The sequence below is a fragment of the Notothenia coriiceps genome, unplaced genomic scaffold (genome assembly GCF_000735185.1).
Source record: "Notothenia coriiceps isolate Sejong01 unplaced genomic scaffold, NC01 NC01_scaffold00032436, whole genome shotgun sequence".
Classification (NCBI taxonomy): Eukaryota; Metazoa; Chordata; class Actinopteri; order Perciformes; family Nototheniidae; genus Notothenia; species Notothenia coriiceps.
Window position 1 is genome coordinate 1 of NW_011365137.1, and position 12,254 is coordinate 12,254.

Genomic DNA, 12,254 nt, shown 5'->3' on the forward strand with positions numbered 1-12,254 from the left:
CCTCACCTACAAGTCCCTCCGTGCCCTCTCCCCTCAGTCCCTCACAGATCTCCTCCACCCTTACATCCCGCCCCGCACCCTTCAATCCTCAGACTCCGGCCTGCTCTCCATTCCCCATTCACGCCTCCGCACCTTCGGGGACCGTGCCTTCAGTGTCGCTGCCCCCCCCCTCTGGAACTCCCTCCCTGCAGAAATCCGCAACGCCCCTTCTCTCAACATCTTCAAGTCAACCCTTAAAACTCATCTGTTCAACATCGCCTTCCAACAATAACTCACTCTCCCCCCCACTTACACTTCCATTTCTGCCCCCTGTTTTATGTCTCGTCCTTGTATGTTTCTTTGTAAAGCGACCTTGAGGTTATGAAAGGCGCTATATCAATTCAAGTTATTATTAATAATACTGTGACTTTAGTTTTATAAATGATTGTTTTGGAGAAGGCTTTCATTTTACAAAAGATCCAAGATGCATTTCTACGTGTGCAAGCTGAAAGACATTTCAACATTGTGTGTAATCATGACATGATAAACTCCTCCTTACAGATTATATTCGGCTCCAAACAGAAACAAACCTGTAAGTCTGGATCAGTAATGTGATCTGAGTGAAACCTGTGTGTAATGAGGCCACACAGCTGTGATACAATAACACACTGATAACATGTCTTGGATATATATAATGGAGAAAAATGTGCAGCTCAGCAGTGTCAGACACGGTTAAACCGGTTCTCTGTAGAACAGTGTGAGAGGCAGAGTTTATCATATTTGTATTTAGTTCAATACACCTTACAGTCCACAGAGCTTCACTTGATCTGTTACACAAAGGGTGCAGACTGACATTTGCGTCACTTTAGCTTCATCCTATTCTGTACAAAATACATTTCATAATGAAAACAAACACTACTGTCCAACAGAAAACCTCCCCTTTTTATTTCCTCATGCACTATACACAAAGCTCTGAAAAGTAAATACCATAGTTTACAGGTTTACAGTCTAATGAGCCTAACACTACACAAGTAACTGGGCTTTATTTGAAATGTAACTAATAAAAAGGCTTTAGTTAGGCTTTTCTTTGAGGATTTTTAACATATTTTCAACCACTTTGACATGTTTTTCATTGTTGTCACTCTGAAGCAGCGCTTGCAAAAGCATGCACAAAATACTATTAGAAATGATACCAGGCTTTGGTTCTTGGTTCGAGTAGCTGGTATACAATAGGTTACAAATGACAGTCTGTATTTTTACCGTGTCAGATATGTATTTAATCAACATTACAATATTGAATCAAAAGATACCCAATATTAAATCCACTTGGATTGGGAAAAGGGCCGTAATAGGTACATCCCTATTACTTTGAATTCTCCAAGCAGATGAGTGATGACATCATCAGAGTTATTTTCTCACACACAGAAAACATGATCTAACTGAGTTAGTGGCTTTTCAGTCCTCACCATGTGTAACTATAAAGAATACAGAGCAGAGTCAGCAGGGATCCCTTCAAAATACAAAAAAAAGGTATGGTTCCACAAACAATAAAAGACCACAATGCACTTGCTAAATGTGCCATTGTTGTTGCAGTTCTCCTGACTGCCTACAGAGGGCAGTACGAGGCAGAGTGTGAGTCATGTCTCTGATGGTCACTGGCTCCTCACAGGTCGATGGTTCCTCTGACTGCCTACAGAGGGCAGTGTGTGTCATGTCTGTGATGGTCACTGACTCCTCACAGGTCGATGGTTCCTCTGACTGCCTACAGAGGGCAGTGTGTGTCATGTCTGTTATGGTCACTGACTCCTCAAAGGTCGATGGTTCCTCTCACTTTAAACTTCTTGGCTGAGCGTTCACTGGCTCGCTGCTCAAACTTGCTCCCGTAGATGTGGGACACGAAGCCGTTGATCTCCACTGAGAAGACGCTGTTCCTCTTGGGGATCACTGTCACACAGAGAATAAAAACAATCTGTAACCAGCTTCACCATATTTTTGTAGAACATTATATTGTATTGTGACAAGTCTGACATGGTGGACCATAGTTAAAAACAACTAAGAATATGATGGAGGGACAGACGACTGGAAAGCAAAATGATTGTGATGATTGTGTCCTGTTTTCGTGAGTCTTACCTTTCAGTTTGTCTTCTCTGGTGATGATCTTGAAGACGTGTTTGAATTCTTGGACGATGATCCCAGTAGTCCCTACATACGACGGGCATTTAGAGCGCACCACTGTGACAGAGACAAACATGAACTATTAGAACTCAGTCAGCACAATAGGATATTCTCTGATGGGCATACAATAAGTAGATTGTTGTGAATGAATGATCTCCATAATCAATAATATCTAAATGACTCATTTGAAAAAGGTTTCTATCTTATAGGCCCCGTAGGAAAGATCCGACTCACAGTGTTGCTATGTCTTATTTAATTATCCTTTATGGAAGCAGGTGGCCGAATGATTATACATTTAAGATTTTTTACAAAGAAGATGTTCACAAAAAAAAGATGTAATATTTTTGATGCAAAATAAATGTTTGTAAGAGTAGGGTGATTTTATTCATATAAAATCACCCTACAGATTGATTCTGCCCTCGCAAGAATACTTTTCGGATTGCAGGCTTGGCAGATAGCTTAACACGGAAATAAACACCCAGGAGACAGCAGCTCAGTTTTGGATGTTTACTGATTAAGTTCCATTTTCATTTCCATTTTTCATTTCCATTTTTGTAAAACTGAAATATAAACAAAACCCAAAGTCATGAGACGTTGTCACATTAAACACTAAATAAACAATGAAACAAGACAAAAACAAACATTCCAAACAACAGAGTACCTGTTAGCATAAATACTACAAACATTTCCACTGCTGTTCACAGGCTAACAAGTTTAGCATCATTCATTGTTCTTCATGTTTGCATATAATCAATTTAAATGTGCAACTAAGTATACACGGACAATATATGGAATGGTACTTACAGACATAAAGACCCTAGGATTTGAGCAAGGATTTAGTTGACAGGAAACAACCCATGTGCTCCATAGACAGCCAGAAACAGGAAACTACGGCAAGCATTTATGGACACAGTGCAAAACCCAAAACCCTTTGCAGGCCCTCTAAAAGGGGCAGCACAATGTATTATGGCCATAAGAGTTTTAAGGTTATTTTGAATCATCAGGATATTATTAAGTCATTATTTCACTTTACACTTAAAAGAACATATATATATATATTATCATTATTTTAGCATTGTTGTTTTGTTGTGTTTCTTTAAATCTAAAACAAATTAATCAAGAAATCGTTTTTTTTTTTAAAACCTGAAATCAGGGTCTACGGCTTATGTTCAGTCGTATTAAACTTCACTATGACTTCAAATGTGACACCGATGTATCTCACAGTAGGGCTGCTCGATTATGGCAAAAATCATAATCTCGATTATTTGGGTCAATAATTGAGATGACTATTATTAAAAACGATTATCCATTTACTTTGAAAACATTAATTTATTGAAAAAAAAATGTGAACAATATGTTTTTAACAGTTGATTACCCTGAGCTTTAAATATAATTCAACTGAAAAAACAATAAAATAAAGAAATACATTTTTTTAAATAATCGTTTATTTCGATTATATTGTTTTCATAATGGTTGCAAGACAAAATCGTAATTGCGATTAAAATACGATTGATTGAGCAGCCCTATCTCACAGTGATGTTGAAATGAGAGAGAGCTGAAACTCTACCTGTGACGATGGCACCGTGGAAGTCAGCCTTCAGGAGCTTCTGCTGCACAAACTGTGGATTGCTGTAAAAACACAGCATCACACATGAGACGGTGCACACAGGGAATCAAAGGACTTCTGCAAATTTCTCATGTGCAGTTTAGTGGGATTGGTCGAGTTGATATGTTACAATCCAAAGTGCTTTACCTTGTTGGCTTCAGCCCGCTGCACAGGTCGATAACGTACTGTCTCCAGAGGTCATGCAGAGGCATGAAGAGCTCGTATCTACAGGACAAGGATGAAGACAGGGATTTTAGAGACATTTTTACTTTAATGTTATTCAGATTGTTTGATTATTTGTCTTTGGTTTTAGATTATATTAAGATAATTATGTAAGGATATGATATGTGTGTCCATAAAGAGCAGAACAATGGGGACAGGTGATGATGGTTAGAACGGGGAGGCGGGGAAGTCTTTTTTCCACAAGCTCTTATTGTTATTTTTGTGATGGATGCAGTTTATGTCGATTGTTCTTGTCTGTATAATGCCCCCTGAATCGTAAAATAAATAGGAAGTGTAATGTTGAAATTTTTTTGCAAATAGAAACCACAACTCCAACTAAGGAGTTTTTTATTGAATGGACTTAAAGTTTCCATGTCACGCTTCTCCGGTTATTACCCGTCCCCTTGTGTGTTACGTAGCTTTTTCTGCATGTAAACGGTCTGCAGAGTCACAAACCCTCAAAGTACACCCTGTAGCGAGTAAAACTCTAACACAGAAAATACCTGTCTATGCTGCCCCAGAACGCCTCGTTGGAGATTTCTCTTTTCTTTTTTTTCTTCCCGAGTATCGTGACGTGACCATGCCCAGGTCCAAATGGACCAATCCGCGGAGCTCCTCACACACACACACTTACTCAGCCTTATCTTTTCTCAGTTGCGGCTCCGCGGATCTCGGCCTGTGTGCTCAGTAGTGGTGTAACGGTTCACAAACATTTCGGTTCGTACCTCGGTTTTTAGGTCAAGATTCGGTTCGGTACGTTTTCGGTACAGCAGAAAAAATTATCACAAAACATTAAATATTTCTTGTTTTTTTATTATTATTATTATTAAACTGTGAATAATGTATTCACTCAAATAAATACAAAATATAATAAAATAAACATTAAGGTGCAGCATTTCCATGAACTGAAATAATCTGTATTTGAACTGTACTAGTACCTAAGCGCTGCACCTTAATGTTTATTTTATTATATTTTGTATTTATTTGAGTGAATNCCAGTATGGACAAACAGAAGAGAATGCTGCGTGGGGTCTGGGTGCCGTTTTGGCGGGACGTTGCGAGGCTCGCTGCTCCGCCCTTTGAGGCTCGAGGAGCGGACACTGTGAGCTGGGTTACTGGTTTCGTTTCCTGGTTGCTGCTTGGGGTCTGCGGGACAGCGAGACACTGCAGAACTCAGCCTGAGAACTAGGGGTGTAACGGTATACGTACCCGTACCGAAATTATTCGGTACGGGCGAAATTATTCGGTACGGGCCCTTCGGTTCGGTACACATGTGTACCGAACTAATATAACGTTAAACGTAAAAAATTGAGAACGTGAACAACTTTTTGGAAGTAATCTCAGGTGCTGGGTCGCAGCATTCAGAGTAATTTGCTCACATTGCGTTCAACGCGTCATTGAGCGAGCAAGTCATTTCATTGGACGAGAGGCATACTATGAGAGCTGGTCACAGGGATGCGTTCAAATGTAGTCAGTAATTTGAGGAAATGGCGAACGCAGATAAAGTTGAGCTCGAAAATCCTCCAGCATCATTGAAGTCTCCGGTTTGGGAACATTTTGGTTTTGCAGTTACGTACAAGGATGATGGACAAAGGCAGGTGGACCGAACCAAAGCTGTTTGTCGGCATTGTTCAACTAAAATTNTTCTCTTCTGTTTGTCCATACTGGTGTCATTTTCTGGTTGCTAATGCCATTGTAACACATAATCACTGATGTCCAGCTGTAACGGTGGTAGACTCATCAGAACAGAGTGGGCGAGCTGACCAATCAGAGCACAGTGGGCTCATAGGGAGGGGGGGGGCAGGAGTTCCAACAAGCCGTGTAGGACAGAGAGTGAATACACATACTATACAGAGATGCTGTATGAGAAACCAATGTGAGTTTGGAACATTGAACAATGTAAATCTATTCTAGTATACCTCAACAATGGAATTATGATCAGTAGAAATGGCCATGACATGGGACCTTTAAACACCACAGCAACCAACTTAATGGGAAATCTATCACATTCAAGAACAATGATGTGTTAATATTCCAAACACATTTCCTCCCAATACCCGTCCCAACCTCCACTTTCCTCCCCCACCTCTGGTGCTCAGGTTTGAGCTGGAAGACCTTCATGGCCCTCTTCTGCCGGGCGTTTAGTCCCTTGGGTTTCTTGCTCTTTCTCTTGTCCTTCTTGGGCCTGCTGTAGCCCAGGATCAGAGCCTTGTGGGTCAGCAGGTTGTTCACATCGCAGCGTGTGGTATGCGGGAGGCTGTTCTTCAGGAAGGCATCAGTGAAGGCTTTAGGGTGGGGTCGAGACTGGAAATGAGACAGAGATATTTACAGAGAGCTGGACTTATTATTAAAACAGGACAAAAAGTCCAGGCTTGTATAGCATGTTCAAATGTGTGAAAGAAAGTGTAGTAGAGCATGTCTGATGATATTTATGACATCATAATACTAGGGAATAACTAAGAGTGAACAATAAATAGATCAATATATAAGATGACATTCCTTTATTTTTCCACTAATCATTTTCAGCAATACATTTCAAAATATGAGTGTCCAAATATATCAACATTTTAGGAGTAAACTCTAGTTTCTTTCTGAATCTGTTGTGTCGCATTGCTGTGCTTTTTCCCAGTTCAAATAAAAAAAGTACCTACGAATCAAAAACAGATATAAACAATATTTTAAACATCAATGTAGAAAATAAGATATATATATATATTTTTGAGACAACATGATTGAATATAGACACATACAAATTCCAGAAAGAAATCCAGAAAAAAAGATGCATGTAATAATATTATTGTATTCTAATTTGAAGGCATCAAATCCTCCTTTTTTGATAAGGGTGAACCAACATGTTTTTGGTGGTTTTCAAAATATCTGCACATGTTGATTCATAGACAAATGATTTCTCATGTCCCGTTATTATCTGCAGGAAGACTGTGCACAGCCTGACTGGAAAGGGATCACTGTGCAGCACATCGTGTCCTCAGTAGGTCTCTGCTTACCTCCACACCGAGAAGCTTCTCCAGATCCTGAGGGATGGTGGCTCGAACAAGAGCTTCTGTTGAACAGAACAAACACATCCAGTGTTACACCAAAGCTGATGGACTCCCTGAGCTTCTGGACCAGAACACAGGAGGGGTTGCTGGGCCGGTGTGAACCCCAGCAGCTAGCCTCAAGGAGCTTCTATTCCTACTGCTGCCCTATAAAAAGTCATACATTAACTCAAATCCATCTGTAGGCTGTTGTGGGGTTATTCTATTTTTTTGTTGGTCTATTCACATTACATATCTGGTTGTAATTTACAATCAAAATACCCAATCATAGGATTATTCTGGATAGGAAAGCTATATATAACATATGAAGTTTTCCAGAGAACCTTGAGCCTTGATAAAGCCTGGGAGTTTCACACTGAAGAATGAGGTTGAGATAACTTTACATAAGAGAGCTACAGTTGCATATTTCAAGTCCTCTGACTGACAGCGTTGCTCCTGGGACCCTGAGTTAAAGATAGAAAAGAAAAGCTATGTAGGAGAGTGACAGTGGGCACAGAGACAGACCTGCTCGACTGGCTGCTGCAGAAAGTACAGAGACAGTTCTGTTTTCCAACGCTGAAAGCTCATCAGCCACGGTGTCTAAGCTCAATGTTTGGTTCCGCCTGAAATGTGTATTTTCAGTCTCATTCTGATTGATCCCACAGTTCCTGATTTCAAATCGTAACTTTGGAAACACTAAAGGTTTTATTATATCAGCAATGCAATTGAAGTTGACCAAATTCCCTTATACCCAAATCAATCAATCTATATTCTTTCTTATCGTAGTTTGTTTATTTTACCACCTGTTCATATTTACTTTATTGGTTTTCCTTATTGGACCCCCCTAGAGGATGTTAGGTCCACTCCCCACTTATAAAAATAGCACTTCACCCCTGCTTACACCCAGGGCCGTCCCTGCCTACAGGCCGATCACACAGACTGCGTGGGGCCTCACCTTGCGGAGGGGGCCTCAACCTATGCGGCACAATTAGTGTGGCGCGGTAGAGTTTCGTCGCTGCGAGGCTCCAGTAGCAACCGCCCCCTCCCCCCTTCGACGCTCGCGAAACAGAGGGCCTCATATTAGCCAGGGACGGCCCTGCTTACACCTACAGTATATGCCGTGAGCTGATTATCGAGCCTTCATTGTAACAGTCGCGGGTGCACCGTGTGTGCGTGTGGGGAGTGTTGCAGTAGCAAATTCCACTGTAGCGAGCACGCTACCCCACAGCACCCCCAAAAGAAAATCTCTAGTGCTGTCACTGTGGGCTAAGCCCCGAATGTTTCCAGGTCCAGGAAACGCCCTTGGTTTGCATCATTATATGAAGTGAAGGATGACACATTAGCCCTTTCTCACGAGAGGCATTTTGATTGGTCAAAGCAGCAACAGCACAGGTGGAAATAACAGCATTCATTAAGACTGTTCAGTGACATGAGCCAGAGAGATATGTATTTGAGCTAGTATCAACAATAGCAGCACGAGCTGCCTTCTGAAAGAATGTTACGTGTATTGTATTTTGTCGTTTTTGTATTTCTACTTTTAGTACATCCTTTTTATTTGTAACAATATCTACACTGTATTGCTACTTTTATTTTTGGCTGAATACTTCTCCCAATGGGTATTTAGCATCCCTACACAGACATTAGGATGAAATAAACGGAAGGGACACATGGTGGGTTTTAAACCAACCTTGAAGAATGTTGTGTTTACGGGTGATGTTCATCACCCTTTGACTGCTTAAACTCACCTTCCATTCCCTCGTTTTCGCGGACTTCCTGAAGAATACCGTAGCAATTACAAATGCAAACGCCGGCTCTTTCTGACAGCAGAACAACTCTTCACATGTGTTTTGTTTACAACACGAGCTCACTTCCGGATTTCTTCTTCTTCTGCAGTTAGCGGCAGACTGACCGCAGTGGGGGAATGTTGCCCTCTTCAGTCAGAACAACGCATTACATTACCTTTCTAATCCAGCCTTTTGATCATCTTTTGGGGGGGAAGCCTGAGCTACTGTTTAAAAACCCTTGCTGTGAAAGATGAATTTACATTTCTTGCCTGTGTAATTTCATATTTTGTCACAACACTGTCTGAAATCAATCATGGTGGCCTTTATAGCATATATGTCTATATAAAGTGCACATACAACACTGTGCTGTGAATAAATTAACCCTTTCATGCATGAATTATGAAAACCTCAGTCAGGATTTTTTTTACTAGGTGTTTTTGTTGCTCTTGGGGCATGAAAAACAAGATTTTAACTTTAGTTTCTTTTTTCAAATTTAGAAAAAAAATGTTTTATATGTCCACTCAGGTGGACAGTATGGGTTAAAGTTTAACTGAAGACATGTACATTTGGAAAAAATCATAAACAAAGATGTGCAAACTTAAAATTACATTATAATAACATAAGTATATTGATTTATGGCCCAAAAAGATATTGCAAATGAAGTATTTTCAAGAACAACAGCAGCAGTAACAGTATGAATTGCAGTTGAAATATAGCCAGTGATGCATGACGTCCACTTTAGTGGACAGGTGATTAATCATAATTTCCTTCAAACATAAAATCAATACTTTGACAATTTATGAATTATATGTTTCCTTTGTTGTTACTTGATGTCACCAACATAGTTATACCTGCAGTGGACGCTTTCCATCGAAGGATTGGCAAGATATCGACGAGTGATTCATGGATGGAGTGATTCGGTGCCTCTGGCTTTCTGTCGTCCATCTTGGTTTAGACTTTAGAGACATGTATCATGAACTTGCACTGACTTTCCACTGAGTGGCAGTGTATGGGATAATGCAATAGGGTCCTATGTAGTGGCTGATGGTGCAACCATGCCATCAAAACCATGCATACAAGAAAACTGCTAACAGGCTAATTTTAAACTGAAAGAAAGGTAATGCCCCCAAGTAATGTGTGAAAAAACCATAAAATACAAAATGAAGTCTTCAAAATATTTATTTAAAATCTATTTGTCAATCTTGTATAAAGAGTTGTATTGTACAAACTGTATCTCAACTTAATACAAATATAATAAAATGGCATTCCAACTTCTCTATACAAATCGCTTTAAATAAAAAAAGGAAATCCCTGTTGTTTTCTTGCTAGAACTGCGTCCTTTCTAGAATAAAAAAAATTCAGGATTCCAGTTTAAAACACATCTAAATATGTTACATAAAATACCCCTCTGCAAAGTATTTAGAAGTAGACATGCAGCCTCCATCATTACCCAGAATACACATGCACGCCTCTCAATAAATGTTCTGGCTTCATTATTTTGTCATTATCAATGCTGTATTATTAAGCCCTGGGAAAATACTTTATAGTATTTATTATTGAATACTATGGAATTCGCACACAACCTGGGAATATTTAGCCCCACCCACTAATTTTCGGCTAGACTAATGACAGGACGTCTTCTCTGCAAGCAGTTTCAGTTGTACAGAGGGGGTGTTTATCAATGTTGAGGAGGCTTGCATGGTAGCACATGTACTGTCACTTGCTTCAGAAGCGAGGCAAGAATCCTTCCTAGCCTCCGAAAACGAAGAATGGTGGAACAGGCTAACAGGTGTGCAGGTGTGCGTCATATGAGAGGCCCCGCCTTAAATGGAGCGCCTTGAAATAGTGGCTCTGGAGCAGCCTTCCTCGACATTGAGAAACACCCAGAGACTTCTCATTGGCAGTGGTTTATAAATAACATGACACAAAAGAAGAACATGTGCTTTTTGCAGCAGCAGTAATTACTTGTAAAAATAATAAAAAATGAACAAACATTTGTTGTATACTGTGATTTTGACCTTTCAGTGCTTCGACCACACAATAGACACATTTAGTAGCAGTCTCGCGGGTGATGGTGCTGTGTGTGTGTCACCAGTGCAGGTGTAGGTGAGGGTGTTGGTGTAGTTGGCATATTAACTCCTCTTCAGTGGGCTCCTGGATCTGCTCTCTGCAGAGAAACAGGGGTAAGTTATGGACAACAGAAGAAGGATTGGACAAAAAGTTAGCTGTGGTTTGACAGATAGATTTGTAATTACCGGTATATGAATTACAACAAAACAGTAGAGTGAACCTACCTGAACATGAGTTGAACAGATGTTTCATATCTGATCCTCTCCACATCTGTAACAGAGCAGCTGTGACTGCGGTCCCATTTATAGATGAAGTTCTGTCAGAAAACAAGGAACAGAGTATTTGTGCTGTTAGAATGTTTAATGTGTGTGCACGTTGTTGTGTGATAACCACGCACATTTTAAGCCAATGCAGTAGCAATTGCTGGCTTATTGAAAGCTGAAGCAGGAAGTTTGTATCTTTGTCGTTGAATGTACTTATTGTAAGTTGCTTTGGTTAAACTGTTAGCTAAATGTAATGAATGAGTGTCTGTGATGTCTGAGGGAACTGACCTCTAAGATGAGCGCGACAAACAGGTTGACCCACATGACCGAGGAGGTGAGCCACCAAGACACAAAGTAGATCTTTGACCACCTGGGAAAAACAAAACGTGATCATCAGGATCAACACCAGCAACTGTTGTGCATGTGAAATGTGGGTTTCTTACTCAGTGGTGTATCTGCTGTATGCATCCATGAAGGCCTGCCAGTTGTTGACTATCATGACATCATAGAGCAACATGATGGACGCCTGAGAGATGGAAATGATTCTCTTTTATCACTTTTCTTTTGGGTATATTCAAGCAACAGTGCGCAACTGTAAACCAGGTTCACAAAAGTAGCTGTACACCATCATTGACAGTGGTAACTGATCATCATCAAAGGAAAAGGGGTTAATAATACTTTAACACACAAAACACACAGAAGCTACTGGAACTACATAGGACAATAAAAGTCTAACTGTTGTTGTTACTCACACCAAAGTCATCAAAGTTATTGGGCCAGTAGCCCAGCTGCTCATAGGTGCCACACTCCATGCTGAAGTTGGAGGAGATGTTCTCCATGGAGGAGTTAGAGAACCCACTGCAACCAACAACAGAGCGAGTGTTCAACACACATGATACTATCTGTGAGGGAAGGGCACACTTCCTGCATTGTTGTTTTACTGCACAAAACAGGAGGCTTGCCGCTTATTTCATTTTCTACAGAGTAACACATCTTACATTCTTCAAGTGTTAAATAATGACATCACTATGTAACACTCGTGCTCCAACACATTGTACGTGTTAGCTAAAGGGCGGGACATCTCTCAGAGGTTGACCAATCACAACAGAGCCGACCAGCT

General features: G+C 40.4%; 2 protein-coding genes across 2 annotated transcripts; both read right to left on the minus strand.

The window, feature by feature from the left end:
• Positions 1 to 902: 902 nt before the first annotated feature.
• On the minus strand, positions 903 to 8,912 carry pop4 (POP4 homolog, ribonuclease P/MRP subunit). Its single transcript, XM_010789017.1, has 7 exons — positions 8,763 to 8,912; positions 6,988 to 7,043; positions 6,069 to 6,286; positions 3,908 to 3,985; positions 3,722 to 3,783; positions 2,110 to 2,211; positions 903 to 1,923 (listed from the first exon to the last, which is right to left on the minus strand). Exons 1-7 carry the CDS (start codon positions 8,767 to 8,769, stop codon positions 1,787 to 1,789), a joined length of 660 nt encoding a protein of 219 aa, XP_010787319.1. The 5' UTR covers positions 8,770 to 8,912; the 3' UTR covers positions 903 to 1,786.
• A 1,058-nt stretch (positions 8,913 to 9,970) lies between these two features.
• On the minus strand, positions 9,971 to 12,033 carry LOC104960844 (two pore calcium channel protein 2-like). Its single transcript, XM_010789018.1, has 5 exons — positions 11,887 to 12,033; positions 11,578 to 11,660; positions 11,423 to 11,504; positions 11,096 to 11,187; positions 9,971 to 10,968 (listed from the first exon to the last, which is right to left on the minus strand). The coding sequence occupies exons 1-5, from the start codon at positions 11,971 to 11,973 to the stop codon at positions 10,890 to 10,892; spliced, it is 423 nt and encodes a 140-aa protein (XP_010787320.1). The 5' UTR covers positions 11,974 to 12,033; the 3' UTR covers positions 9,971 to 10,889.
• Between the last annotated feature and the right edge of the window lie 221 nt (positions 12,034 to 12,254).

What these genes read in the sequence shown, in the direction of transcription:
- pop4 (XM_010789017.1), bottom strand. An exon ending in AGAAGCTTCTCGGTGTGGAG is followed by an intron (nt 6,287 to 6,987) that starts GTAAGCAGAGAC and finishes TCTCATTTCCAG; the next exon opens with TCTCGACCCCACCCTAAAGC. An exon ending in CAGAGAAGACAAACTGAAAG is followed by an intron (nt 1,924 to 2,109) that starts GTAAGACTCACG and finishes TCTGTGTGACAG; the next exon opens with TGATCCCCAAGAGGAACAGC.
- LOC104960844 (XM_010789018.1), bottom strand. Translation starts at nt 11,973, where the DNA reads ATGGAGAACATCTCCTCCAACTTCAGCATGGAGTGTGGCACCTATGAG. An exon ending in ATAACTTTGATGACTTTGGT is followed by an intron (nt 11,661 to 11,886) that starts GTGAGTAACAAC and finishes TCCATCTCTCAG; the next exon opens with GCGTCCATCATGTTGCTCTA. An exon ending in TACAGCAGATACACCACTGA is followed by an intron (nt 11,505 to 11,577) that starts GTAAGAAACCCA and finishes TGTTTTTCCCAG; the next exon opens with GTGGTCAAAGATCTACTTTG.